General features: G+C 45.3%; 1 protein-coding gene across 8 annotated transcripts in view; it reads right to left on the bottom strand.

Moving 5' to 3' along the window:
- maptb (microtubule-associated protein tau b) overlaps nucleotides 1–27219 on the bottom strand; it is a 54300-nt gene that overhangs the window by 4952 nt on the left and 22129 nt on the right. For 2 of the 8 annotated variants that reach the window (XM_088906221.1, XM_088906222.1), the window contains exons 3-13: nucleotides 24441–24539; nucleotides 22580–22648; nucleotides 21071–21124; nucleotides 13979–14034; nucleotides 12976–13161; nucleotides 11286–11424; nucleotides 9800–10065; nucleotides 8401–8493; nucleotides 1925–2006; nucleotides 846–917; nucleotides 623–729 (exon numbers count right to left, since the gene is read on the bottom strand). In XM_088906221.1, the coding sequence (XP_088762347.1) occupies nucleotides 623–729; nucleotides 846–917; nucleotides 1925–2006; nucleotides 8401–8493; nucleotides 9800–10065; nucleotides 11286–11424; nucleotides 12976–13161; nucleotides 13979–14034; nucleotides 21071–21124; nucleotides 22580–22648; nucleotides 24441–24539 (1223 nt within the window). The remainder of the gene's footprint in view (nucleotides 1–622; nucleotides 730–845; nucleotides 918–1924; nucleotides 2007–8400; nucleotides 8494–9799; nucleotides 10066–11285; nucleotides 11425–12975; nucleotides 13162–13978; nucleotides 14035–21070; nucleotides 21125–22579; nucleotides 22649–24440; nucleotides 24540–27219) is intronic. The other 6 variants (XM_088906227.1, XM_088906226.1, XM_088906225.1 and 3 more) reach the window with 5 other exon arrangements.

Here is a 27219-nt window from a genome sequence, read left to right as displayed (position 1 = left end):
TGCCACATGTAGGTACTCTAAAATAAAGATCTCACATTCTGTGGTTAAGAAGATTAAATGCTTCTCGGACACAGGGCTGTAAAACCTAAACCATGGAAACCTTAATTCTGTCTCTTCCTAGTGTCTGCAGTCTAACGAGGAAGATGTGGGATGTCTTATACTTCATCTTATTGAATAAAAGCTGAAAAGAACAAGGCAGGAACTCCGAGCAAGTTGCAAAAGATGACAGCAGGAATTATTGCAGTAAAGTTTGCAAGGCAAGATAATTCATCAGCTGTGCCAGGAAACCCAGAGACAGAAACTTGGAAGTGGACAGTCAATTGAGGCATCAACACACAGAACCATTACTCAGTGACTTCTCAAAGCAGACATTTTAAAAAGAAAATGTCAATTCTGCAAACTGAGGCGTTGTTCCATTATCAAAGTATTTCAAAGTCTAAGCACTGAAAGTTTCCATACTGTAAGTATGGAAAAGATCATATAAAAACATTAAGGTGATTCACGTAAAACATATACAGGATTCACAGAAAAGCGCAAATAGTGTTGTTCCTGTAAGAACAAAAGGAACGAAATGTATGTTCTAAAACCATCAGAAGCTGCAGTCAGGGCAGAGGGAGTTTACCTTCTTGTTACCACCTCCAGGAACGTGGCCGATGTTGCCCAGAGACCCAATCTTCGACTGGACCTTGAAATCCAGCTTCTCCGATTTGATCTCCACATTGCCCCCTCCTGGTGATGGAGGATATTACACACAGTCAATGCAGGTTCACTGGGTATAACAACAACACCCAAGAATAAAGTGCACTGAAAGAATTATGGAGTGTTTAGTGAAAATTTGGCTTAACCCGCTTGGCTGAGGGCTGACCTCCTGGCCAGAGGACGAGGAGGCTGAGACCCCCCTTGCAGAGTGAGGGCAGCTGTAGAGGGGGGAGGGGGGGAGGAGGAGGGATGCAAAGAGACGTATATGAGTGAGAGAAATGGTTCAGTATTTATAGTGCTTTAATGGAATGGAAGGAAATGACCTCAGGAGTGATTTGCTAATTACTGACAGCTGAGTCTGATTGAACTTGGTTGTTGTCATCTCTCCTGTCTTAACAAACTGTCTTTTGTAACTGTCTTTACAAACCCCTTAAAACAACACTTCACAGAGATGCACTCCACACATATCACTGTTCATGATTAGAGAAGAAGCATCTGTTCTGATATTTCAAACATTGTGAGCTACATAGCAAAATATTAAGGTAATCATTATATCCCAAATGTCTTTTTGCTACAATAATTCAGGAACAAATAATTGTCGAGCTCTGGTTGAACATTTGGGATTAACTAACTCTGGTTACTCTGATTAAGAGAAACTAGCCTGAGTGTGAAGGCAGCTGACAAGGTTAAGGTAACATTTGCTCTGTTAACTGTAATCATTAAAGCTATGTTTTAAATGCTTGATACCTGTTGGAAGAAAAAGAATACTGCAAACGTTTTAAAAAACGTTTTACCATTTTTTAAATAAATTCATTTAGAAATAACTTGAAATTGTTTGCAATATTAACCAGAAAGAAATGTTAAACGCTAAGGGAAGCTCAGAGCAAGATACTTCCCTGACAGGCTGCAAATCACTACATCCTCTGTGTGATTCCTAACAATCACCTTTTTAAGACTTTTTTTTAATAGTTTCTTAGAGGCTTTTTCTTAGTAGGAAAATGCAAATGGGTTGCATATAATAAGAAACTGTTTTGAAAGCTCCTTTAGCATATTTAAAAAGACTTTACTCTTAAAAATTAGAGCTTCCAGGATATAGATCTGTCAGAAAGGAAGTCTATATGGTTAGTTTCTTTGTTCTGTCTGTACCTATAACGTTCCTTTGTCCTGTGTGCATTATTTATCAATGCATCGAAAGTCACAAGACTCGTCACACAAAAATAAATACCTGGTTTGTGACGAATGTTGTCCTTGGATCCACACTTTGATGTGACGTTGCTCAGGTCAATCTTTTTGTGAACGATTTGGACCTAGTGAAGAGGTAAAGGAAAGGAAGAAGTTGTAAGAGAGCACAATAAGTTCTCCGAGATACAGAATCAAACCACACATCCCGTGGTTTTCCCTGAGGCATCTCGTTCAGAGCTAGCGGACCACACGTGCACAGGAAGCAGGATTTGTGATCCAGGGTTTCCAGATTAATCGGTGCTCCAGGTGAGGAAAGGATCCAGATCTCCGTCACCGGGACAAATTTCTTAAAATCAAAAAAGAAAGCTGTAGGGTAGCTTGCCTCTTGACTATTCGAACAATGCAGGCGAGCAGAGCAAAAAAAAAAAGAATGTTTTCCTTCTGGCTCAGTAAATTGAAATGGGATGCTTTGGAAAACAGCTGTGCTCACAGATTCAGCAGATGTCGGGAGAAATCTGACAAAGTCATAACGAAATACCTAATGGCATTCAATTTGTATTGTTTATTGGTGCAGCAGGTCTTTCAAAACAGCCGTTAAGCCAACAGAAAACTTTTATTTACTTTTTCCTTCACAAAACATAGCTGGATGCACGACACAGCTCAGAAAAAGACTCTTTAAACAGCTGCTCCATGTTTCACATGTTATGTAGCCCTTCTGTGAATGTCAGACAACTGTGTTGTCAGTTATTGTTTTGCATAGCACATTATTTATTACACTGATTTCTAGATTTTTGTTACAACACTACGTATGTAACTATGTAACTCTTACACTCTGCATCTTTTATACCTCTGTCATCGTGCTATGAATAGAAGTCACTAGCTAAACAGCATCATAATCTTCATGAAAGTAAAATTTGGGCCCTTTTTAATTCTGAGTCTTTTAAATATTTAAACAAGTGTTTTGAGACGTCTTAGCAATGCTCAAGACCTACATGTCTTTTCTTGATTGTTTTTCTGCTTAACCTGGGCATTCCTTGTAACTATGTGCTGGAGCTCACAGGTGCTAAGGTCACCAACTGGGACAGCTTTCAGCAAAATCAATTATGGGTTTCAGGGTCACCCGAAAGGTTCAGCTTTCTTTTCCTTTTGGTCTCCCTCACACTCTAAGAAATTTGTCTCTGGGTGCAGAGATTTGTCTCTTGCAGTCTCGACCAGTGAAGAAATACGAAGGACTGTGAGTGATCAGTGAGATTAATGAGAACAAAATTGGAGGGGAAGTTTTATTAAAAAATACAAAATGAAATACCTTTCTGGAGTGAAACGTAAAGATTATCTTGGTAAGTACTGAAATAACAAAAACGATAGATTATATAACAAAAGATGAAATGAAAACAACATCAGGCTATCACAAAATAAATCACACACCTCTAAAATCCCACTAAGAGGGTTGTGGGTTCAAGATCCCATATTTGACACTGATGAATAGATTGTAGGGATATCCCGCCTCAATCTAATTCTACAGAAACTAAGTAAACTGATGAGTTTCATGTACATACTTTACTATTTGTATTGTGGTCTCATATTATTTTCTTACTTTTGAGAGCCTCATTAAAGTCTCATTCCTGCCTAGTGCAAGTCCACCATGTTTAAGACATCGGAGCACTAAAGAAATTCAGCTATTAAATATCAAGTCAACACATCATACCTGTTTTACATAGTAACAGTTATGTCATTTTTGAGATTATGTCAAGTTTGAGATTAACGTATCTCTTCTGTGAAGTAAATAAGCCTTAAAACCCAAATATGACTATTTTTCTCTTAACAAAAAATTAAGATTTTCCAGCAAAGACAGTGAAGAGAACATATTAGGTCTTAATACGATAATAAATAGCTTCAGAAACAGACTCCCATTTATTAGCAGCGAATCTGAATTCTCCCTTAATTATGAAAAATGGCCTGAGGGAAAAGTGCAAATTCAGATTATTTTAGTCAATCACTTTGAAAAAAGGTGTTAGACTTTTTTGCTTTAGCTTTACTTCAAATAGTTATTAAATGTATTAACACATATAAAGAGGTGACATCGCATCTCATCGTAATTTATTTGTGTGGTAACAGATATATTCAAGATCACTATTTCAAGAAAAGTTACAAACAAGAGGAGAAGCTTTAACAGGTCGACCATTCGGCACGTTATAGAAGCCAGGGTATCGGCTTCAGCAACATGGTTGGGCGGCCTGTTCCAGACTCCCATGAGAATGCGAGAGTCGAACCTGCAACACCAGGAGTACAGCAGGACCCAAAGACGGTGACTGGCCACCCTGACCAGACATGTTTTTGAGTCTTGAAAATGCAAAAAAAAGCAGGTCAGCCTAGGAGCAGATACAGACTCTTTGAACGCGTTCACAGACACAGCAGCCGAGCTGCTGCCAGACAAGCGTGTCAAGAACACTCATGCTAAACGAGCCTTTGAGTGCTGAAGTGCCAGCCATCAGCCCATATCCCACAATTCAGCAGGGCCACAGCTCGGTGTATCATTATGGATCAGTCTGAAACCCTCTACTGATCCAGGTGACGCAGACACTAAACCTGAGCCAAAATCCATACAAACTGTACTCTACAGTCTTCATCCTTTAGACCTGTTTTACATGCACATCTCTGATAAGCATCCTAAAAAGCAGCCAGTTAATGCAATGCAATATCCCTGTCATATTGGTATATTGAACCAGAATGAAAAATAAATCTCAAACACTAAACCACATCCTGTAAAAGGTATTGGTGCCCATCCACATGTTTGTAGTTGGTTTTTGTTCAAACACATGCATCCTTGTTTTAGCAGAGGTGTGTTTTTGAGAGGAAAAGCTCTCCTATGAAGCATTTCCCATACAAGTATACCCTGTACTCATATTCACACCACTGGGCACTTTAAATTAATGACTTTTAAGTTTCCCTCTTAAGATGATCTCAGTCTCCTCCCTATTTCCTACAAAACCTTCTACCATGCTTAAATATTCTTTCTTACCTTTTATCACCAAAATTCTACTAGGACACCAGGCATCAAAGGCATGCAAAGACCTGCTCACCCATTTGCAAATCGGTGGTGAGGATAACGTGTCTGATCTCATTTTTTTATTTTACCTTTATGCACAATCCTGTTAAATCAATTTCTAGAGCATTTACATTTCCAAAAGAAATTTCCCTAAACTCAGGTGTAGCACAATTACTAATTTGTGCACGTTCATAGCCATTAACTTACTGAGTGTCCCAGCTCTAACAGTGCCTGGCTGGCCCTATTTTTTAGAGCTACATGCAGCTTGAAAATTCTGTGGTGAAAATGACAGTCAGCCAGCAGAACTGAGAGGCTCTTTTGCATTTTCTCCTCAAGCTGTGCCAGGGAGTGCAGTTTGTTTTCTGATCACTGGAATACACCTGCGGATCCTGGACACGTCCTTAGCCATAAAATAAGGTTGTGGCACGCACATGCCCTCTGATGTTGAGGAAATCTCAAACCTGCAAATGTGGAAATGTGTCATGTCCTCCAAGGGGGACCACAACAGTCACTGGTTGAGATTGCAATGAACTGTGCACTAGTGACTCCCAGGCCTTCCTGTGGTGATGCCAGAGCTGCGCATATGCCCAGCTGATCTGCAGATTCACCAGTCTGCTCCTCGGAACTAGTTGGCAATACCTCCATGTAACAACACACTCGGTTCTTACCAGAGAACATTAGCACAGCAAGAAGGGCCAAGAGAGATTTGGTCTACCTCTGTAGGACAGATCCGAAAGCAATTCCTTGGTTTGCAGCAACATGATCACATCCCTATTATGCTGCTAAATGTTTTGCTGCCACACACTTCAAATGCATTAGTTGTTCTCTAAGCTACTCACAATGGAGTGTCAATCACAGGAATATCACCATGGGGGGGGGACAGAAATGGGAGGAGGACAACATATCAAGGATCAGGGCTCAGGCAGAGAGAGTTACCAGGACACACAGCAGCCACTGCCTCTCAAAGTGCAGAGCAGGAAGGGCAGCGTGTCTCGTGGCAGCCATAGTAACTGTCAGTATGGAGACCCCACGTTATCACATTACTGAAGCATGTCAGTGGAGACACGCACACAATAAAAATGAGTTTACTCTACTCTACGCATTTTCCCCATCAGTGGTGCCATGCAGGATAAGGAGGCTCTTCATTGCTAGGAACAAAATTTTAGGAGCTGTTAACAGGACAAGTCAGCAATTGTGAAGTTAAACACTCAGGTTGTGGTAGTAAAGATTACATCAAACCAAACAGATGGGCAGAAACGCAGTTGTCAGGGACAGAACAGTCAGGATTGACAGACGCCAATTTCTGCCAAGTAGGTGGTGTCATGCAATAGGGTCTTGGTCCCATACAGGCTTGAGAACAAGAGGACAGACGGTCTGTTTTCTCTGTCTTATTGCAAAACAAATGTGTCCTGTTGCCGAGGATGCAGAATTAAAGCATTCAAGAACATCAATCTTGTCTATATTACACTTTGTTACCAATCCTTAGCACCTGACGTTGCTTGTTCCAGTCAGATGCAATCAGTGGATTAAGATGTACTCCTTGTGTAAACTGCAAAGGAACAAGTAATAGGTTTATTCCATGCTGAAAAAAAGAAGAAAGAGAACACAACGTTTCGGCCGTGGAGCCTTCTTCAGGTGTCAACAAGTGTAAACTGTACAGCTGAGGAATTATGCAGCTCACCAGATCCAACCCCTGATCAATCTCTGCTTCAGCACATCCTGAGCGCACTGAAAGGATGGCAGTGCTTTCTGGCTCTGGACGCCTCATTTACATCTTTCCGTTGGCAACAGAGAAGCATCAGGTATCACCAAGATGCTTTCGGCCTCATGTTGAACTGCTAATTACTGTCAAAGCATGCCAAGCAGTTCTTGTGCTAGAGACTGATGCTGGTGAGGAAGGGCCACCAGATTTCCTTCCGCTTGTGCAAACGTGTGGCAGGGGCTGTGCGTTCATGCCACACGACCAGATCTTTTCTTTATCTGGGATGTATTTAAGAAGCATCCAGGCAGCACAGAGCAGCAAAGCCTGCGCTCAAAGAACAGGCTGGGTCAGCTCGGGGCAAGCTTCGATCCAACAGATCCTTAAGCTACAGTTCCCAACTGACTGCGAACTACCAGGGCAGTGTGACACCTGGGCTACCCAGGGCTTCCTCAGCTCACTGCTCAACACAGACCCGCATGGCACTCTCACTCAGCGAGGCCGCAGTTTCTCTGCGGGAGGACTGAGTTCTGCACTTAACGCAATGGCGTTTTGATAGCACATACCTCCAGATGCACATGTTAGCACCTACTCACTGGCCCAACAGGCTCAGTGGGAGGTATCACAAGGAGATAACTCCAGGCACCTCCTCCACATTTTGAATAAAAAAATAACTTGCAAGAAACTGAACACGTCTAGGCGGTTAAGGAAGGATTTAGGACCAGCCTGACAAGAGCAATGAAGCAATGAATCTCACTGTGAGATTTGCTCAGGGGATGAAGATGGAGAGAAATTGCCATTAATTGATTTAATCACATGGAACTGTACGTGGCAACATCAGGAGGAATTAGCCAGGAGTCTTAGCAGGAGTGGTAGAGTGTTCTTTGAATGCTTTAATGACAGTAAATCATCTGATCTGTGGGAGGACTTGTAGCCATGGCCAAAGTCTTAAGGACGCAACTCAAAAAAAGAAACACTTATTAACATGAAATGTTCTTGTCTGCCAATGTGATACCTCTGTTGGTCTGGTTAAAGTCTCACACGACTGTAGCTGCTTAAAAATAAAGTGAGTGACATCACTCAGAATACTTAATTTATTTGCAGTGTAGGTCAGAATTTCTAAAAGGCTTAGTGATCGAAAATCAAAACCCACGTCCTTCGAGTGGGGTTTCCACAGGGTAGACTAAACGGGCCTCCGGATAATGAAGCAGGTGTCATTAATTATGATGACGGAAATTACGTAATCATAATGATAACATTTTAAAAAATCTACTAAAAATTAACTTTCATTTTTATCACCTTTGAGACGCAACAAAGTTCTTTCAAGTGAAAACCCAGTTTTCTGCAAAGAAGACGAACACTTTTTACATAACTGATACATTTTAAATAATGTACTGTATGTGAAACAAAATAAGAGATACGCACCCCATCTTCTGAAGCCCTGGTTTCTCAAAGGAACAAAAAGGTTTTAAACTAAATTACCGATTCTGTCCCAGAATATTTAGTCCAGGAATCCAGGACAGGCTCCAACAGATGCTGTAAATGATCTCATGTCTCTACTCTCTAAAGGCTAAAACATGGAGGCCAGAAGATAGACTCTTGACAGGAGCTAGTTTCTCTCGGCTGCTCCTGCGTCAGCTCCTCCAGGGTCCAGCTGAGGACCAGACTGTTCACAATTGGAAATATTGTCCTTAAAGTTTTGGCCAGAGCTACAGGATGGTCTTAACTGTAGGAAGACTCACACCCAAACACTGTTCATCCCTGAGTTACTCACAGTGCCCCCTCCTGGGATATGCTTGATATTGTCTTTGGAGCCACACCTAGACTGAACACTAGTAAGGTCCATCTTCTTATTAATAATTTGTACCTGGAAGAGGCAGGGGGAGAGAGCATTATGCTTCAAGTGGCCCAGTGCAGTCAGTACTTAAGGGATGCTGAAGACAAGGGTGGGTTCAGGGCTGTGAAACTACAGAAGGATTTGGACCTGTACTGTAAATAAATGTTCCTCAGCCTGAAAGCAGCCCTTGCCTCACTTTTCAGGCGCCATGGAGATAGCTAAGTTTCAAACTACCCATGACTCCAGACCCTATGGATGATAAGGCGTACTCTTGCTGCGCCTCAAAGCCCTGGAATTCTATCCCTAAGGATATCAGAGAGTCATCTTCCCTGAGCTCTTTCCAATCCAGGCTCAAAACCTTCTTCTTTAGAAGGGCTTTTGTTTAACTGGTTCTGTGTCGGCCTCTTTGCTTTTCTACTGTATTCCAAACCCTCATTGTAATCGTGTAATTCTACTGGCTCCTCTCACTGAGTGCTTTTTTTTCTTTACTGTAAAGTGCTTTGAGAAGTCACTTTTAAAGGCGCTCTAGGAAATCAGAGCTTTATTATCTTTTTTATTATAGACGCACCTGTCACAGAAGCCCAGACGTGTGCGTGTCCATGTGCGTGTGCGTATTTCTCTCCCGTGAGTCAGCACGAGCAGTTCGGGAGAAACAAAGCCTTTAAACCAAACAACAGCGTGTTGCAGAGAGGGGGGGAGGGGAATATCACTGGCAAAAGAAAACTAACTACGAATTCAAAATAAAATTGAATTATTTGTTTCCTGTATATCTAATTCTCAGAAAGTACTAACCGTCTTTAAACGAGGTCTCTTTCACTTGCCAATGAAATACGTGTGCACTTATGTGCTCTGTACAGCCCCGTCTTCAAGCTCTTGTGTGCTCAGACAATGGGGAAGCAGTAGGGTGGTGCGGAGGCTCTGTGACTCAGGATCTGTGCCTGTGGCTGGAAGGTTGCTGGTTCGTATCCCGCGGCCAGCAGAGGAATCCTACTCCGCTGGGCCCCTGAGCAAGGCCCTTAACCCCAGCTGCTCCAGGGCTGCTGTATAAAAGGGTGTACTCTGACCCCAAGCTTCTCTCCCCGTCTGTGTGTCTTGTGGAGAGCAAGTTGGAGTATGCGAAAGACAAATTCCTCATACAAGAAGTTGTATATGGCCAATAAAGTGATCTTATCTTGTCTATCTTCCCGTTCAACTTCCTGGAATTTTGAATGCACATTCAGAGTCTAGGGGGAACATGAGCTGATGCAGTGGCTTGGCACTGCATTGAGACCACCCCACCCACCCATGGTGCACTGGAGCCCCAGGGCCCCTCACACATCTCAAAGCTGAGCCTCACCTTTCCGCCTCCAGGCATGTGCTTGATGTTGTCGATCGAGCCGATCTTGGACCTCACGTTCTTGAGGTCGGGCATGGGGGCCAGCGGGACGGGCGCGCGGTTCTTGACGGAGGCCGGGGACTTGGGCGGAGTGCGCACCACCGCCACCTTCTTCGCCTCTTTGGCGGCGGACGCGGACGCCTGGCCCGGCGTGTGGGAGCGGCTGCCGGGGGATTTGGGGGTGCTGGGACTGCTGTAGCCACTGCGCTCGGGGGTCTTCGGGGATTCTGCTCGGGGGGGAAGAGCAAGAAACACCATCAGGAGGGGAAAAAAAAAAACGATCATTCTCCTGCAAAAAGTCACGTGACCGGACAGTCCCTGGTTTCTTCTCTGGTCCAGTTTTGAAGCTGCTTTGTCACACAGGAACAAATATCACACACACCCCGAGTCATTGTGTTGTGAGGAATTGCAATGAAGAGCATTCTGTTTGCAACTAATTTTGTAAACGGGACAAGACCATTCCAGCTATTTGTCGAACTGAAACTGGCATTCTTTGTGCAAAATTCTTTACAACGGTGAAGTTTCTTTTCTTTTTAGTGAATAATGCCAGCAGGCGTAGCACCCTGCAACTCACAGCTGGCAGCCCAGTGAAGCTCAGCAGGTGTGAGCCTGGTCAGTATCTGGATGGGAGACCTCCTGGGAAAGGCTGCTGCTGGAAGAGGTGTTAGTGGGGCCAGCAGGGGGCGCTCACCCTGCGGTCTGTGTGGGTCCTAAAGCCCCAGTGTAGTGAGGGGGACACTAGACTGTAAACAGGTGCCATCCTTCAGATGAGATGTAAAACCAAGGTCCTGACTCTCTGTGGTCATTAAAAATCCCAGGGTGTTTCTCAAAAAGAGTAGGGGTGTTACCCTGGTGTCCTGGCCAAATTTCTCATTGGTCTTTACCAATCATGGCCTCCTAATAATCCCCATCTCTGAACTGGCTTCATCACTGTTCTCCTCCCCACTGAGAGCTGGTGTGTGGGGAGTGTACTGGCGCATCATCCAGGTGGAGTTGCACACTGGTGGTGGTGGATCCCCATTACCTGTAAACCGCTTTGAGTGGAGTGTCCAGAAAAGTGCTATATAAGTGTAAGCAATTATTATTATTTTAGTTTTTAGTGGAGTATGGATTTACAGATGAAGTCAACTGGATTGGCCTTCTTTGTATGCGCTGCATTAACATCTACACCTTTGCAATGAATCTTGACATGCACAACACCTTTAGGCCAAGATCTGAACTAAGAGCTGTAGTGGCAGTATTACAGCCCGGAGAAAGGCACTTAATCCTTCACCTCATTCCTTAATATACCCCCCAAAGACTGCACTCATCCACCACATCCATCATCTCCTATTTTATCTGCTGCTCCTCTTGCAATGAGACGGAAGCTCAGAGTGGTAATCGTATTCTGAAATAATCGTCCATTATTTTCTATCGATTGAGGAGTGTTGTTGCAGTATGAGCTCACCAGAAGAAGCTGCAGGCACGCCTGCCAGGGCTCCAGGAGTGGGGGTTTTCGCTGGGATTTTGGACCCGGGAGCCTGAGATCTAGCGCCCCCTGCTGCCTTGGAGGCCGGGCTCCTCACTGCACCCTTTGCTTCGGCACCCTGTCACCAACAGGAAACAGCGTCATTGCTGGCATCTCGCCTTGCAACCAGACAACACGCATGCTTTTGGCAGTTCCACTTGCAAGCGGTTCAGGTACCATGTTTAAGCATTTATAAACATGTATGGCATTTATGAAACAAGGAAACCGGACGATACACAAAGAGACAAAGGTATTTCTTACTCCAATCAGAACTGGGCAATAAGGCAGTGATGGGATTTAATTCCGCACAGATATTGTGGAAGAATTAGAATGTGGCCACATGCCAAAGTCTTAAGACATTAACATGTAAGTGCACTGCCGTGGCCAAACACCCAGCTTAGGGAACTTTCAGTTTGTGGGTTAGTTTCTACGGAAGCTTATTAGCGCCACGGAGAAAAAAAAATCATGCGTTTATACGAGATAGTATTGCGTTTATACAAGAAAATTATCTTGTTTCTACGACAAAATCATTGCGTTTATACGAGAAATGCACCTCATTTACACGCACACTGAACGAAATACTGTAACGCATACGGCCGACATTGCAAGTTGTGCGAGCCGGCTTACCAGCGCGGTGACGTCACCGCCCTTCCCTGTGAATAGCAGGGACCACAGCCGTCGGGCTGAAGGGAGATTTCCCTTTAGCTCAACTGGCTGGGTCCCTGTTCGAGTCCCCAGCGGTGGGGGGCAGACCTGAGGCGGCAGCGGCGAGGGGGCATACCCACGTGAACCCCAGAGCGCTACAATGCCATCTCGTATAAACGAGATGATTTTTGTTCTCCGTGGCGCTAATAAACGTCCGTAGATTTCCCCCGGAGGCTGAGCTGAGAGCTCCTGTACGTGGAAGGTGCCTTCCTCACTCAACAAAGCTCCCTCTCATGGGAGTGGACCCCTTTAAAAAAAAGCCTCAAACGTGTTCAAAACCGCCGAGGTCCCCGAGACGAATGAAGGGCACGGCAGCCGAAACAAATCTGACTTGGATTTCCTGTTTACGAGAAAAACGACAACAACGAAATAATAAGGTAGCGAATTCGCCGCTCCCACCCCAGTTCGGCCCTCATCGTATCGGCTCGAACCCAGCTCTCCAGCGTCACCCGACGGGGGTATTGCCGGCTGAGCCAAAGACCTTCCTCAACCCAGCCGGCCGACCTCCCTGTTACGAGCAGGGGCGTATTCGTTACACTTATAACCCGGTGGTGCACATGCGCCAGCAGCTCTTCCCCCCCAGGCAGGGGTGAGCGATCACTGGCGTGTTGCACTCCGGCACTCGGACCCCTGATCGGCGCGGTTAGCAAAGAGAAGCCAAAGAGCTGAGACTCCGATAGGCAGGAGACGCGACACAGATATCAGGGCACGGATTCGGCCGCACAGCGCCGGAGCACGTCTGTTTGTCTATTTGTCCTGGGCTTGATTTCACAGGGGAGAAGAAGAGAAGAAGGCGGGAGAGGGGGAAGGGTCACTACTGGGTTGCGGAGGGGAAGCGGTAGCAGGTGAAGGAAAAGGACAGCGACGCACTGACTGGCAGACGACTGCCTTGTTTTCCCAGCTGATGCTCTCCTGGCGTACTCACCCGCGGCTTGGCATCGCGGGGTCCTGCCCCAGGCTTACTGGTCACCGTGGCGAGTCTGCTAGCGGGGGAGGCCGCAGTGGAGGACGTCGGGCCGGGAGCGGTTTTTTTCGGGGGGGCGGTGGTGACTGAGGAGGGTCGTTTTGGGGTGGAAGTGGGTCTAACTTTGGTGGCAGATGTTTGGGGGGTCTTTGCATTGAAAGAAAAAGCAAAAAAAAAATGTAACAAAAAAAACCAAAACAAAGCAGCAAAAACATAAAGCTAACGACAGGTGGATGACAAGTCAAAGAAATGCTTCTGCGCTTTTATGTGAAACTGAAAAAGTGGATGAGAACTCGGCAAGGCTGGTATAGGAAGTTGCCTGTCACGCACTGAAAAGGTCAGGATGAGGACTGAGTCTGGAGAATCGTGCAGGCAGGAGGCCGTAATTGTGCCTGTTTTGATACTGGATTATCAACTCTTACCGAGTTATGCCTGCCAACAATTTCAAATACCATCCCTGCAAAAATAAAACCATGCGCTGTGAAATTAAAAATTGGCAAAACGGCAGAAATCAAATGGTTTTTGAAGCAAATGTAGTCAGAAAGGAATGCCGGCAATAAGGATGAGTGGACTGTGTCATAAATAATGTCCCCTGCTCACTATTCTCAGTTATCCATTTAGTACCATCCTACTGGGTCCAGTAATGTGAAAGAAATTTGGCGCACAAAAGCTGTTAGGTGTGAAAGCTGACAACACAGGGACTTCTGCTTCACGTCTCTGTACAGTTTAGCAAGCTGTTCTAGGAGTAGAAAATCAGCCCGAAAATATTAAAAAGATTGTCCCATTTGGACCTCTTTAAGTCTTTTAGTTGAAACGGGAAAGAACCGCGCTCAGGAGATGAAAATACCCACGCAAGACAGACACGCTAGTTTCAACATGCAGCTCACTGCTGCAGCGTGCAGCCCGGAGGTCTCAAGAGCTCACTCCTCTCACTTCAGACAGAGGCCTCAGCCAGGTCACCTACCTTCACTTTTACATCAGCGGGAGTGTGTTCTTTTTCAGCTTCAGCCTTTGCTTTAGCTGGGGAGGAAAGCACAGCAGGAGAGTTAATACTTCTCTTGGAATAAACGCACAGATCACCTCCAGGTAGAAATGCTTGGCGCCCATAAATCAAGGAGCTTTATCACAGCTCAGCCTTTATTGCTCCTGCGCCTTTCTCAACAGTCCAGCCAGCTGTGCTAAGGAAGTTGTTAATCACTGAAATTCAAGAGCAGTTTAGGAACAGTCCTATTATTAAAAAGGTGTCTTTGTTTTTGAAAGTGCGTCAGTCTGTGCACTGATAAAAAGGTCCATAATGCAGCTCTAGTGGGAATCATTCAGAACCAAATAACAGCAATTACTGCTTCACAGCGTGACTGTCTGGCTGTAAGCTGTCAGCTGAAAATAAATCAGAGATTTGATCTCCCAGACCTAAATTCCTCCAGGTTCAATCTCCATGTTTGTTTACGAACGTCACTAACAAGCTTGTAAAGCAGCTGTTGATCTTTACTGTATATATTGTACAGTATGGTACTGAGTTCACTCTATGTATTCGCTGTATTTGAAAGAACAAATGTGAACCTAAAACACAATCTTGAGAATCATTCTTGAAGAGCACGGCTTTGGAGTAGCATGTCACTGAAGATGTCGAAAGAATAAATATTCTCTTATATTACAAGAACTAACAGCTGAGGTTTTAAAACCAAGGGTCAAAGTCTTTGGACTATAATATGTAATAGTTCAGGTGGGGAGCTGCGTCAGCAGGCGTAGGCTGCAAAGGAACAAGTAATAGGTTTATTCCATGCTGAAAAGAGAAGAAAGAAAACAACGTTTCGGTCTGGGAACACCTTCGGGTGTGACTGGGAACACCACACCTGAAGAAGACTCCGTGGCCGAAACGTTGTGTTTTCTTTCTTCTCTTTTCAGCATGGAATAAACCTGTTACTTGTTCCTATAATATTTAATGCTTATTATTTCCACTCAAGTATGTGCCGGCAATCTGCGATCACAGCACTCAGTATTCTGGGAATACTGGCCCAGCCGCTGTAGTAACTGGCCACCAGCCAGTGTACTAACACTCATTCCTTGTGTTTAGAGTGCATAACAGCTTCAAATTAAGACAAAGCACAATATCCTGTTCCTGTATCCAGGTTTAAGAGGATGGGAATCTGTATCATCTGAGCAGCAAAATGAAGTTTTACATTTCAAAGTTGTTGTTTTTACAAAATGCAGAATAAAAGCTAAACCAGTTTTTACTTGCCCAGAGGGGATATTAATAATAACGGAAATCAGGGCATTATTTCTCAGCACAGGAGCATAAAATGTGTTTTTCCGCCGGCAGGTTACAGCAGGTTAGCCGCAGGTGTACACACACGGGGAAAAACTGGTTCTGAGCTGTTGTGCAACTGAATTGTTTCAAAGCCATGCTGTGAATATCACAGCTGTTGGGGAATTCCATATTAACACAGTTCAGGTTTTTGCTGCCGTGCTCGGCTTGCAATTCAAATCAGTTTCAGACATTTTAGAAACAATGCAATTAGTGGCGGATTAACGAACAGGCTGGCAAAGGCTGTAGCCTAGGAGCCCATATTGATCAGGGGCCCCTAACTGGTCAGAATTATTGTTATTGTAATTAATACGACCGACATACAGGTTTTTTAATTTTTTTTTTGGCCGACATACAGGTTTTTTTTAAAGAATTTTTTATTAAATGTGTAAAGAATTTACAAATACAAATACAATCAGAGGATCAAATTAGGTACAAGAGAACAAACACAAACAGAAAAATGAACAGTTAACCGCCAGAGGTAATAAGTAAGTTATATGATGCCGACATACAGGTTGTACATGCTGGTTACAGCGCGGTGACGTCACCAACCTCCCCTCCGCTTAACGGGGATACCGGAACCCGTATCTGTTAATTAATTAAACAATTAATTTTGTAGCGGACATTATTTAAAAAACGTTAAATAATTAATGAACCGATGATTGGTTAGATGCAATGGGTTTGCAGTTCAAATTTATTTCGGCGGAGTTTATATCGCTGTTGTGTCTCTCAGTGGGGTCTCCTCTGGTGCACGTTTACGGTAGCTGGTAGTGACGCGCCTGACTCACACCTGCGGGTCGGGATAAAAAAAGCCGACCCGCACCATCACTAGTGGCTAGCGTCAAAATGAGTAATGGAAAATATGACAGTGGGGCGCAAAAACGAAAAGCACAGCGGTTAAAAGAGCAGCGTGAGCTGGATCTACTTAAAAAGATCCCCACACTGGTTATTTCAAGTCTGCTGGATCGTCATCCACTCAGCCTGAGTCAGACCCCGAGTTTACGGATGCCTAAGTAGTATCTATCAAGACTGAATCACCTGGCCCTGATGCCCATAGGAAGGTTAGAAAGCCTTCTCAAGGTAAGGACATGATTTTTTTGTGCATTGCTGTTTGGTCCGTTGCCTGCATCTTTCGTATCTAATCGTAGATGCCGTGTATTGACCGATCTGGGTCTATTGGCTGCGGTGGACTGGCGTGAGTTGGGAGTGTCCCGTGATTGTTGGTGCTGTTCTGGAAATAATGCGCTCGCCCAGGGTGCTCACTGGCCTCTGCTGTGTCGATCTTGTTGTTGTTGTTGCATGTGGTCGGCCTCAAAGCAAGCGTGCACATGATTTCTGTTGTCAGCAACAGATTGGCTTGGAATCTGATTAATTGGTTGCATTGCTGTATTACATTACAGGCTATAGTAGTGTGTGTGTTCCCTAAGTGTGCCGCGTCATACTCCGTTTGAATCGCCGGTAGCAACCTCTTACTCGGAACGCGTCACTGAATTATTACAGTATTTTAACTCGCATTTTTCTTGTAATGGGAAGGGGTAGGAAGGGAATAACCAACATGTAGCTTAGGGGCCTCTGATCACCTTAATCCGCCCCATTTGGCGATTGCAATTTCCAATTTATTTCCTATGTAAAAATACACGTCTGGGAAAATGAAAGACCAGCTGTCTTGTTGCTGGTGTCGCCAGTCAGAAATGTACCGTGTTTGTGCTTTTTCTGTCATTTCTCCAGTGTTGTTGCAGTTGAGGCAGATAACACTTAAATTCCAGAAGACAGATTGGTCTCGTATTTCTTTCACATTCTAAAGAAGTCTTGAAATGCATGCCTGCACGAGACTTGAGTCACTTAACCTCTCTAAAAGGCAAAAGCACTGACTGACAGGTATTCCAAACAAGAGCCTGAATAAAACTATCCTATTTTTTGTTCTGCTATCGGTTCACTCCCTAAAAGTGGTCTGTGTACAGCTGATAAGGGTAACAGTTAAAATTAAATGTCACTGGCGCATGTATTATCAGAAGACATTTGCTGTTGGATACAGCAGACTAATAAGGAATCGGAATTCAAGTTTTTGACATTCAAACCCCTAATGAAATAAACAGGAGTACTTTAAATTGCAAATTATTTTAATCTAAAAAGAATCAGGCGTACATAATAAAAATGTCTGTACAGAACGATGTCTAATTTTCTATCTCGGATGAATAAATACTCGTGGTGTGAAAAAGCAGGAATTTTTTTTAAGAGCCCAACATAATGAAGAACACATTCTCTATGTTTGCAAGATATAGTTGCTCAAGAAGAAAGATTTGTTCATCTGACTTCAAAAGCTTTCAAACGTGTAGATTTAGATATGGGACAATAGTTTTCACAGTAGACTAGAGGTATCTCTAATGCTTTGTTCATCTGAATGACATTATAAATTGTGTCCAAATCAGAGGTGTCCAATCCAGGCTTAACTGGGCCACTGAACAGCTTCTCCCAGCTCTTCAGATGCTGCTGCTTTAAAAAGAGAGCTTTAAAACCTGCAGACACACCAGCCCTGCAGAATCCGTAGACACCCCTGATCTAAGATATTGCAGTGAAACATGGCAGGACTACATCCTAGACAGTACGCCAGCCCTTTGCAGGGTACTCAGTCACATAGAAGTACAATTTACAAGACCTAGCTGAACCTATCCAGCATGTCTTTATAAGGTGGAAGGAAACTGGAGTGTCTGGAGAATACCCACAGAGGAAGAACATGCAAACTCCACACAGAAAGTACCCCCATCTCAGAATCGAACCCCGGACCCCCAAGAAACTGTGAGGCAGCTGCGTGAGCTGCCATTCCACCATGCTGCACCAAGAACCTCTCCTTCAGTTCCAAAACTCAAAGTAAAAAAGGTTTGTGGGGGGAAAGGTGAAGCAAAACACTGAATGGAAAACTCATCCATGCCTGCAGCAACGTATATCCAGCAATGGTAACCGTGGATATCTACAAATCAAAACCATTATCATAACCTGCACAGCTTTCACGGAAATCACTTGTATTAGGAAAGGTACTGCAGTCATGCCATGCGATTTCAGGGAGAACTAGTGACTTATTTAAAGGCCAGCATGATGGAGGTGATGTGGAATGGTTAGAGACAGGCACAGAGACATGCACGCAGAACCTGTGACTTAACAGCCCAGGAAACGTTTAACAACAAGACAGGGCACTTCACCGAAAACCCAAGGACAGGACAGCCAAAGACCGGGAGAGAGAGAGAAAGAGAGCGCAAGAGAGAGACAGGAAGAGAAAACCAGTCGCTACAAGCTGGAGTTTTTTTTTTCTTCTTCTAAACCAGACAGATTCATTCGCAGATGGGCTTCAGAAAGGGGTGCAGCCTTAGCTGAGCTTGGTCGCTTTTCAAAAAACGATCTGTGAGACAGAGCTGGGGGCGGGGAGGGGGGAGGGAGTTTAAAACGATTAAAAACAGACCTTTTCCGTGTGCGACTGGAGCACGTGTTTGTCTTGGCGGGGCAGCGTCTTTCGGGCCCGTTCTTTGAAATTTGGCTGCGGTCCTGGGTGAGGAGGCCACCCCAGCTTCTGCGGGAGCCTTAGAGGAAGAAGGGGAGGCAGACCGCTGGTTGTCTCGGGGGTCTCCAGCTTCCATTTTGGGGGTGAGCCCCTGGGCTTCAGGCTCTTCTGACACCACGGAGGTCGCGTCGGACGTCGCCACACTGGGGGGCTGCGCCAACTGAGCAGCCTGCACAGTGTCAATGAGGTCTTCATCCGTAGGCTCCGTATAATCAGTGGGAGCCACACCAGAGTCGCTTTCCTCGGCGAATTCCGGCTCGGTGTCTTCCCTACCGGTTTCTGCTGGAGGTGCGCGTTCCGTATTTGAGGTTGGAAAATCCCAAAAGCCGTCCGCTTCTTCCAGCTCAGACTGTCGGCGGCTCCCCGAAACGGCCTTTCTCTCGCTCGTTTCCACGTACGGGGAGATGGGGGACCCCGGAGAGGCGGCAGGGCTCGCTTCCCCCTTCCACAACGGCTCCACCCCGTTTTCCTGTCCAGGGCTGCCGAAAGCCAAGCCGTCTGGACCCGCCGGGCCCTGGGGCTCAGCGTAATCGAAAGAAAGGACCCGTCTCCTCTCCTCCTCGGAGGGAAGGGGGAAATCTGGAGAAGGCTCCGCCTGCTGTTGATCGTCGCCTGGCAAATCCTGCTCTCCAGCCGGCGACGGTACAGAGGCAGTGCTCCATGCACAGACTGTGGCCTCTTCTGCTGCCCTGAAACCACGGTCTGGAAGCTGTTCTCCAGCGTAGACGAACCCATCTCCCCTTCCTTCTTCCCGGGTGAGCTCGGCTGTCATGACGTTGGGCTCCCCAGACTCCGAGACCCGAAGATCTCTTTCCTCTTCGGACCCGGACAGGCTGCGGCCTGCCGAGATGTCACCAGACGGGCTTTCTTCTGGCTCGCTTTCACGCCGTTCGGCTGCGTCAGGAGAGAGGAGCGGGGGTCTGCCTTCGGGGTGCCGGAAAGAGCCAGAGGGGCTCAGAGGCTGATCTCCCTGCACCCCCTCTTCCTCGGCGAAGCCCCAGCTAGCGCCCTTCGAGCTGGGACGACCAGCTCCGGCTGTGAAATCCTCTGGTTGTTGAAAAGTAGAATATTAATCATAGCCACAGGGAAGACAGAGGTTAGTAGGAGTCACTCTCCCGTTGGACATTAAGTGCAAACATAAAGGACTAAAGAAAAAGCAAAAACCCCTCCAAAAACACATCCATAGACAACGAGACGCAGGAACACAACACATAAAGGACACATAAAACCAAAACGGTCTGCTGCCTTTAGGCACACACCCCTCCCAAAAGAAATCAGATATTTAGTTCAAACTTGAAACCAAAAACTAGCCTGCAGGCACTTTTATAGGAAGCAACGATATGCCAGCTGTTTTGCCCATTTCCCCCTTTTGCGAAAAGGTTTCAGCGGCTTCATGAATTCGGCGATGACCACAAAGGAGGCACGTCTCTCACGCACCAAACTGCCAAACGCGTTCCTGTTCATAAAAGTGCCGTACAGTTGGAGCTACAAAAAGGAACGCAATCCACCGAGGAAAAAAAACCAACCAAAACAAAACGTAGCAATACGCAACAAAAAGTAAACACTACTTTAAAAAAAAAAAAAAGCATTGGAACAATAATGAAATTCAACCTCCGAACCTGGATTGGATTAGCAATGCCAGAATGAACTGCAATGAGAATGAATTAATGCAACACTGGCTGCCACGATGTCTGCGTGCACACGGCGTTCTGAATAGAGAAATCAGTTCTTGGTGGTTGGCACTTTAATGCTGATAACCAAAAGTGAGTATTTGATCCCCGTTCCCTCCCCCTAGAGAGTTTGGTTCTCCCACTGGGATCAAGAATGAATTCTGCATTAGCTTTAAACCAATACAATTACTTCACTTTGGGTTATTGTGGCTCTTTATTTGCATGAATCAGAACCTAGAATCATAGCTTTGCAATGCAGATATTTAATGTTGTTGCCTTTAAGCCACGCTCGGATCACAGCAGTTCAGCCTTGCTTTACATATTCAGAAGACCGTCCATCTACAGATTTGTAACCTAGATCTAGATAATGAGCAGGACACGCACTGTATTTCTGTAGATCCTATCCTGCAATCCCAGTCCTACTGCTGCTTTAGTTCTGTTCTCAATAGGTTTTAACAAGAAGGTAGTCATTACGTTCAGCGCAATCTCGACAAGGAGCTACAGTACCTAGAGGAAGTCTCATCATACCTTGTCCAGTCGCTGGGACAGGGGGCACTCCAGCACTGCCGGTTCCTCCTGGTGCTGTTAGGAAATACAAGCAGAGAGAGAGAGATAGCACCATGTTAAACATCGCGTCAGGTGGAAGCATTCAGGAGCAGGCAAACTGCTGGGCCCACAAGCAAAAACGCAGGCTCTGGGACACGTTTAGCTGCACAAACAAGGTAAGGACATTGCAAAAGCTTTCATTGCCCATCAGAAGCTGTACATTTCATCCTTGAACAAAGCACACCCGCCCCGGCTTGCAAACCTAGTCATTTGGGCACAAACAGCACAGCTTAATCTGGACAGGTGGACAAACCAAAGAGTGACTGCAATCAGCACGACTGCTTCTGTATGCTTGAACAACAGGGGTCAGGACATACAGTACTGACAGCTGCGAGGAGATTGCTAATGCACTCCCCCCATGCATGATGGCTACATGTGAATTAGCACACAAGTTCTATTTATTACCCTACAGAAGCACTGTTCCAGTTTTGGTTTCTAAAATGAAAGAAAGCCCCATTTAAGGTACCACGAGTAATCACAGGATCAAGGTTTAAGAATAAATATCTCCCATATTCACACCTTACTCTTATTTTTATGGATTTTTTTTACAAGAAAGGATGCATGTCTTACAAGGGAAGAAATATAGTAAGTGCTGTTGCTTTTAAAAGTAAAATTGTTTAAACATAATGCTACTACCTGTCATAAGCCATATTATAACACAGTGTGCTTATATTATATACTGTACATATAATTTAACACCACTTCAGGTAAACCTTTCAAAAATTAGTGACTGCTGGCAGGAGGCAGATTAGCCTTCCCCTTCGTTTCCTCTAAAAGGAAAAAGCAAAGCAAAATCACTTTGGAAATCTCATTTCTGCTCTAATAATGTGCTCTCATATCGGTACTCTGTACCTTAACTCTGGTCTTTACTGCCATATGAGGTGCAAAATTAAGATGGGTGATTATGATGCTGACAAAAGAAATACATTTGGATTCGTGTTGCCCGCGGACATGAGGTCGGCTTTGCAGAGGTCACACAGTGTTGTCAGATCTCTCAACCGCACTTTCAGGAGGGATAAGGTCACTGCTGAGTTCTTTTGAGGGGCAGAGCAAAGCACTGCAGTGGAAAAACGGAGCTAATTTTAAGTTTTGCTAACAATCAGATCGTCGCTATTTAAAGCTGGCTTTGCAACAGACAGGCCAAAAAGGCACAAAGCAACTGCAGCAGCCGGAGGTACTGCTGGCTAAAATAAAGCATTGGGAAAGCAAATTGACCCATTAACCTGCACCAGGATGCAGCCTTAGTACAACTCTGTGTCAAGAGTAGCAGAGCTCACACAGCAGTGATGCAGCAGCTCTCGCTCAGGGATCTCCATGCAGCAGCTCAGAAGCGGTGGGTCAGCACAAGGCTACAGGAAGCAGGGTGGATAGCTGCACAGCTGGAGCTAAAGAGCTGTGTGGATAAGTGCCACCGCGAGAGCTACTCCTGACCTGTTTCCTCCGGTACGTTCTCGTGATCCTCCGCTACCGGCGCGCCTTCTGTTGATGGAGCCGTCGCATCTGTTAAACCGACAGCGTTAACCTTTTTCACCCAGTTTCTTTTTTGTTGTTGTTGTGGGAATACCCTCTGAAGAATGGAGCCAGCAGCGAAGAGGGAATAGCAGCAGGGCCAGACTCAATCACGCAAGCACGCTTCAGATGCGTCTGGCTTTGCAAAAAGATGCGATTCCGGGAACCAACACTTTCTCTCTTAACTCAAGGAAAAGATTTGCAACCAGCAGGTCAGAGGGAGGTCAGTATACCATCTCTGCTGTATACAATGAGGAACACCACCATTCTCAATCCTTCAAACCCATTACGATTCCTTGAGTCTGGAGTGAAGAGTCGAGCATCTTCCATCCACCCAGCTTATTTGTGGTTGCTCCATCACAGGGCACACAAATACACACACAGGGTCACGTTGCAGACACCAGTTACCCTGGCCAGTATGGAAATTGGAAATTGGAAATCTTTGGAAATTGGGAGGAAATTAAAGCAAAACCCAGTGGGCACATTGGAAGAACGTGCAAACTCCCCACAGAAAGCATCCCTGTCCAGGTTCGAACCCGGGGCCCAAGAGTGGAGAGGCAAGAGCACTAACTGCCATGCCATCACCCTGCACGGTCCGAACACGTCATGTGCAATTAATGACGCCCACCAACAGGCTTTACGATCAAACCACCGCACACTATAAAAGCTGGGAAGAACAAACGGTATTGCATGTGAGACTTTCTGAGATTGAAAGAAAGTTAGTTGGAGGTAGCAAAAGTCAAAAGGGAAATCAAAAACCTATACAGAGAAGATGGGGGGGGGGGGGGAGTAATTGTAATTGTAATTGAAAACAGCAATGTGGGAAATGCCTGGGTCAGTGTTGCATGACTGCTTCTTTAAGGAGAAACGGCACAAGAGCTGCAGCTACCCTTGTTGTAGGAGGTGCAATATAGCGTACAAAAATCCCAAAATAGAGATGTGAGCAGAGACGTTCAGTCCTACAAGAAACCAAAGAATGATCTAAGCAGCAGGAGAAAAAGATTACATTTAAAGAGTTTAAAAGTTATCAACAGCAGTGTCGAGAAGCTATGGAAGCAAGCAAATTAGTGCCAAATAACAACACTTTGATCCCTTCTTCATTTCCATTGTTCTGCTAGCCTGCAAATGGGCTGCTGAAAGCTTGGGGTGGCCACTGCATCTTTCAGCTGGCTGCTGCTGCCACAACCCCTGATCAAGTCCCTGTGAGTCTCTTTTAAAAGACGTTTCCGGTTTACCTGGAGGAGAGGAGGTGCTGGACTGGAAGAGTAAGTGGGAGAAGAGGACCCCACTACATCGGCCATGTTAGTCACAAGCAAAGTGGAAACTCGCGGAGCGAGGAAAAAGCCACCAGCCACCAGCCACATTCAATAAAACAATATTGGATCTCTTTGGTTGTTTTTAGGAGAGGGTTAAATAAGGAATGCAGGGTGTTCTTTATGAAACAAAAGGTTTTTACTAGATTGTTAATAACATGTTTAGATAAATATTTTACTGCCTTTACTGTATAGTGTGATTTTAATTACGTTTTACTAACCAGTCACAAAATTCCAATCCAACCTATAGTACCTTTTCTAAGGGAAGAATATGAACTGGTTTGTGATCCAATACAAATGTGCTGGTGGTCAAAAGAGCTTTCAGAATTTCCTCGAAGCCAAAGTGCCTTTATCAGGGATTAAAAGATATAAACCACGTCACGTTTTAGCAAAGCACAAGGCAGTGGTAATGAGTGGCGACAGATGGTGTTCGAGGAGCTAGCTGTGCACGTGGGCTGCAAGGGGCATACCCTGTTGCACCTCCTCGCCAGAGGAGGCGCTCTCAGCGTGGGAGGCCTCAGACACTGGCTCCTCCGGCATCTCATCAGCAGCAGGCTCCTGGCTCTCCACTGAAACAGAAGCAGCTCTTCGTTAGGAAACGAAGCTCCAGCTCCACGGGCATCCAAAAGAGGCAACAGCTCCTTTGTACAGCGTACATCCCAGACAAAGCCCAGGGCACAGGCACCAAACCAGTAACAGAAACAGCTGTTAAATGCACAGAGCATACAGTACCAACACAGCTCGCATAAAACAGGTATCACACCTTTTACATGGCTTCTTTGGTTTTTAGCTACTTTATTGCTTCTGACATGAAGAGAACAGACTGTATGATGTCACACTAACTTCAAGCAATCCTTGCTCATTTCCTTGCTTTTGCCTTAAATGATGTCATGCTGTAAGAGGCTCTGCGGTAGAATTTGTTAATGCATATCTCCCTGCTGGTCCCCAACCTGCTTGGGATAAAAGCATCTGTTGAAAGATGCAGTATTACCACAAAGACAATATTATTGGAAAGTCATTAGTAGGTGTTTTTCTGCTGGTCAAAACAAAAAAAGCATCATCATTAGAAATGAATCAGGATTTACATGTCATTATATCGCAGGTAAGTTCCCATTTCTCAATCAATGCAGGTCTTACTTTTAAATCCAGGACTGATGCAAACCTGCTGACTTGTACTGTGCGGTTTCTGTTTCAGTGGATGATGTAAAGGCACAAGGTCAACAGCAGGCAAACTGCATCTCACCCAGCTTGAATTCTTTGCATTTATTCAAATATATCTCCGTATCGGGACAGGATTTCAGGTTCAAATCAGTGAGCTCCAACTCCAGGGTTTGGTAGAGAGAGCCCAACAAAAGCACAGACTCCCCCTTAAGGAGCTAACATTCTACAAATTAAGCGCTGTATTTCCCAAATAGGTACACAGAATTTGAATACGTTTGTATATTTTATGCTTATAATGCATCTATGTATCTATTTTTAATTTCTTGCTAATATTAAACACACTTCTCTATGCAGCAGGGTCTGGACATTTGCATGGGTTTTGTGCAGAGAACCGTGGCGAATAGTCAAATTCACATATAACCACTGTATAATGTACTTCAGTATTTAGTATGTATATTTCAAAGATATAAGTCACCCTCCCTTATAATTCAAGAGCTAATGCACTGGCTTTGAGTTTTTTAAACTTAATTAACATTGATCAACCAAAAGAAACAGACATCGTAAACTTATAGTGATCAGTTAAAATAAACGACCCACATCCCTCCTCTGCGGCCAGCCTGCCCTGTCTCTCTCGGCCTCTGTGATCGGCACGCCCCACTGTAATGAAACGGGATATTAAACTGTCACAGAGCCTGTAAAGTCATCTCCAGTCTTTCACACCCCACAGTGCGGACACAGAACCTGGAGCGTTCGTGACGATACAAAAACAAGACCAGGCTGCGTTGGGGATGCTGGGTAGTGGGTCCCTGGAGGGGGGGGGCAGGGAGAAGATCGCTCACTAGCTAGATTCATTTCGTGATACTAGCCTATTGCACCACTAAATTGAAAGCTGCAATTAACAACCTTCAGCTAAGCTGTGGATTATCATCTGCTCATCTTCCATATGAGACCCAGACCAGTTGGCCAGACCGAATCACAAATGCCAAATTCGCAGATGTTGAGACCCGACTGTGTAAATATTATATCGGCACCACACGACCACAGGGTTCTAATCGGATGAACAGGGAGTCACCACACCAGCTATGGTACCACAGGAGCACTGTTCCTAAATCCGACTGAAGAGGTACGATATACTGGATCGTCCCTTCCTGGAGGAAAGGCAAGCGGTCGGCACTTTCTGAAAGCTAGCGGGAGACTAGTGGGGAACAGTGCAGCGATCCAACACATCCCGTACTCACAGTCCGTCCTTGAGTCCGCGCCACCGCCGCCCGACTCCCGGGCCCAGTCGCACAGCTGCTCCGTGCCTGCGGGGGGAGCCAGGGGGAGTCGGAAGGGGAAGAGGGAGTGCACGAGCGAAGGCTGGAGACGGGGGAACGCCAGGCAGCGGACTATCGGCACGTCGTGTTGTTATCGCAGCGGTAGCACACACGGGAAGGGGGGGGGGGGTCACGGGGGCGAGAGGAAGATGGACATTTTTTTTCTCTAAAGATGAAAACGCGAGCTGTAGCCGATCAAGGCTGACAGTCAGCAGCGGTGGGTAGGCGCTCTATAAATTTGGGGGACACCTGCACCCCTTTGGAGAATGATCGGTCCACAAAACCCCCAAGGCATTCAAACGATAAACTATTAATTTCGCGACTCGAAGTACTTTAAAATCAGTTCATCCATAAGAAATACGGTTCTTCTGTGCAAGGTCTTGCTAATGCTGTTGTGAGAGTGTCCCCTTGCTTGCTTTCCCAAGCAATTCTGGCCCTTAACACTTAATAGGAATGGGCTGTCCAGTACTAATGACCACAAGTCAACATTTTTAAGGACTTTCTCTTATGTCTGATATTTTAGAGATGGACAGGCTTTGTGGTTGTCTGATGGTACTGCGGGACTCTGGGCTGAAGTGTGCTTTACCACTGCAGGCTGAAGGCTGGCGATCATGAAGGTTCCTGTCATTCATCAAATCTATTTCTTTATAACAAAGAATCACAGAATACCAGTAGAACAGATAGCAACTGGGGATTATTCCCAGATTATTGTGGGTCAAGAGCCTGGTTTGCAATGAATGCCTGTTGATATTTGTCATTTGCATGAGCCTGT

This window comes from Atractosteus spatula, chromosome 26 (assembly GCF_055471065.1).
Source record: "Atractosteus spatula isolate fAtrSpa1 chromosome 26, fAtrSpa1.hap1, whole genome shotgun sequence".
NCBI lineage: Eukaryota > Metazoa > Chordata > Actinopteri > Semionotiformes > Lepisosteidae > Atractosteus > Atractosteus spatula.
Note: the sequence above shows the minus strand (reverse complement) of the source record. Positions and strands in the feature narration are given on the sequence as shown.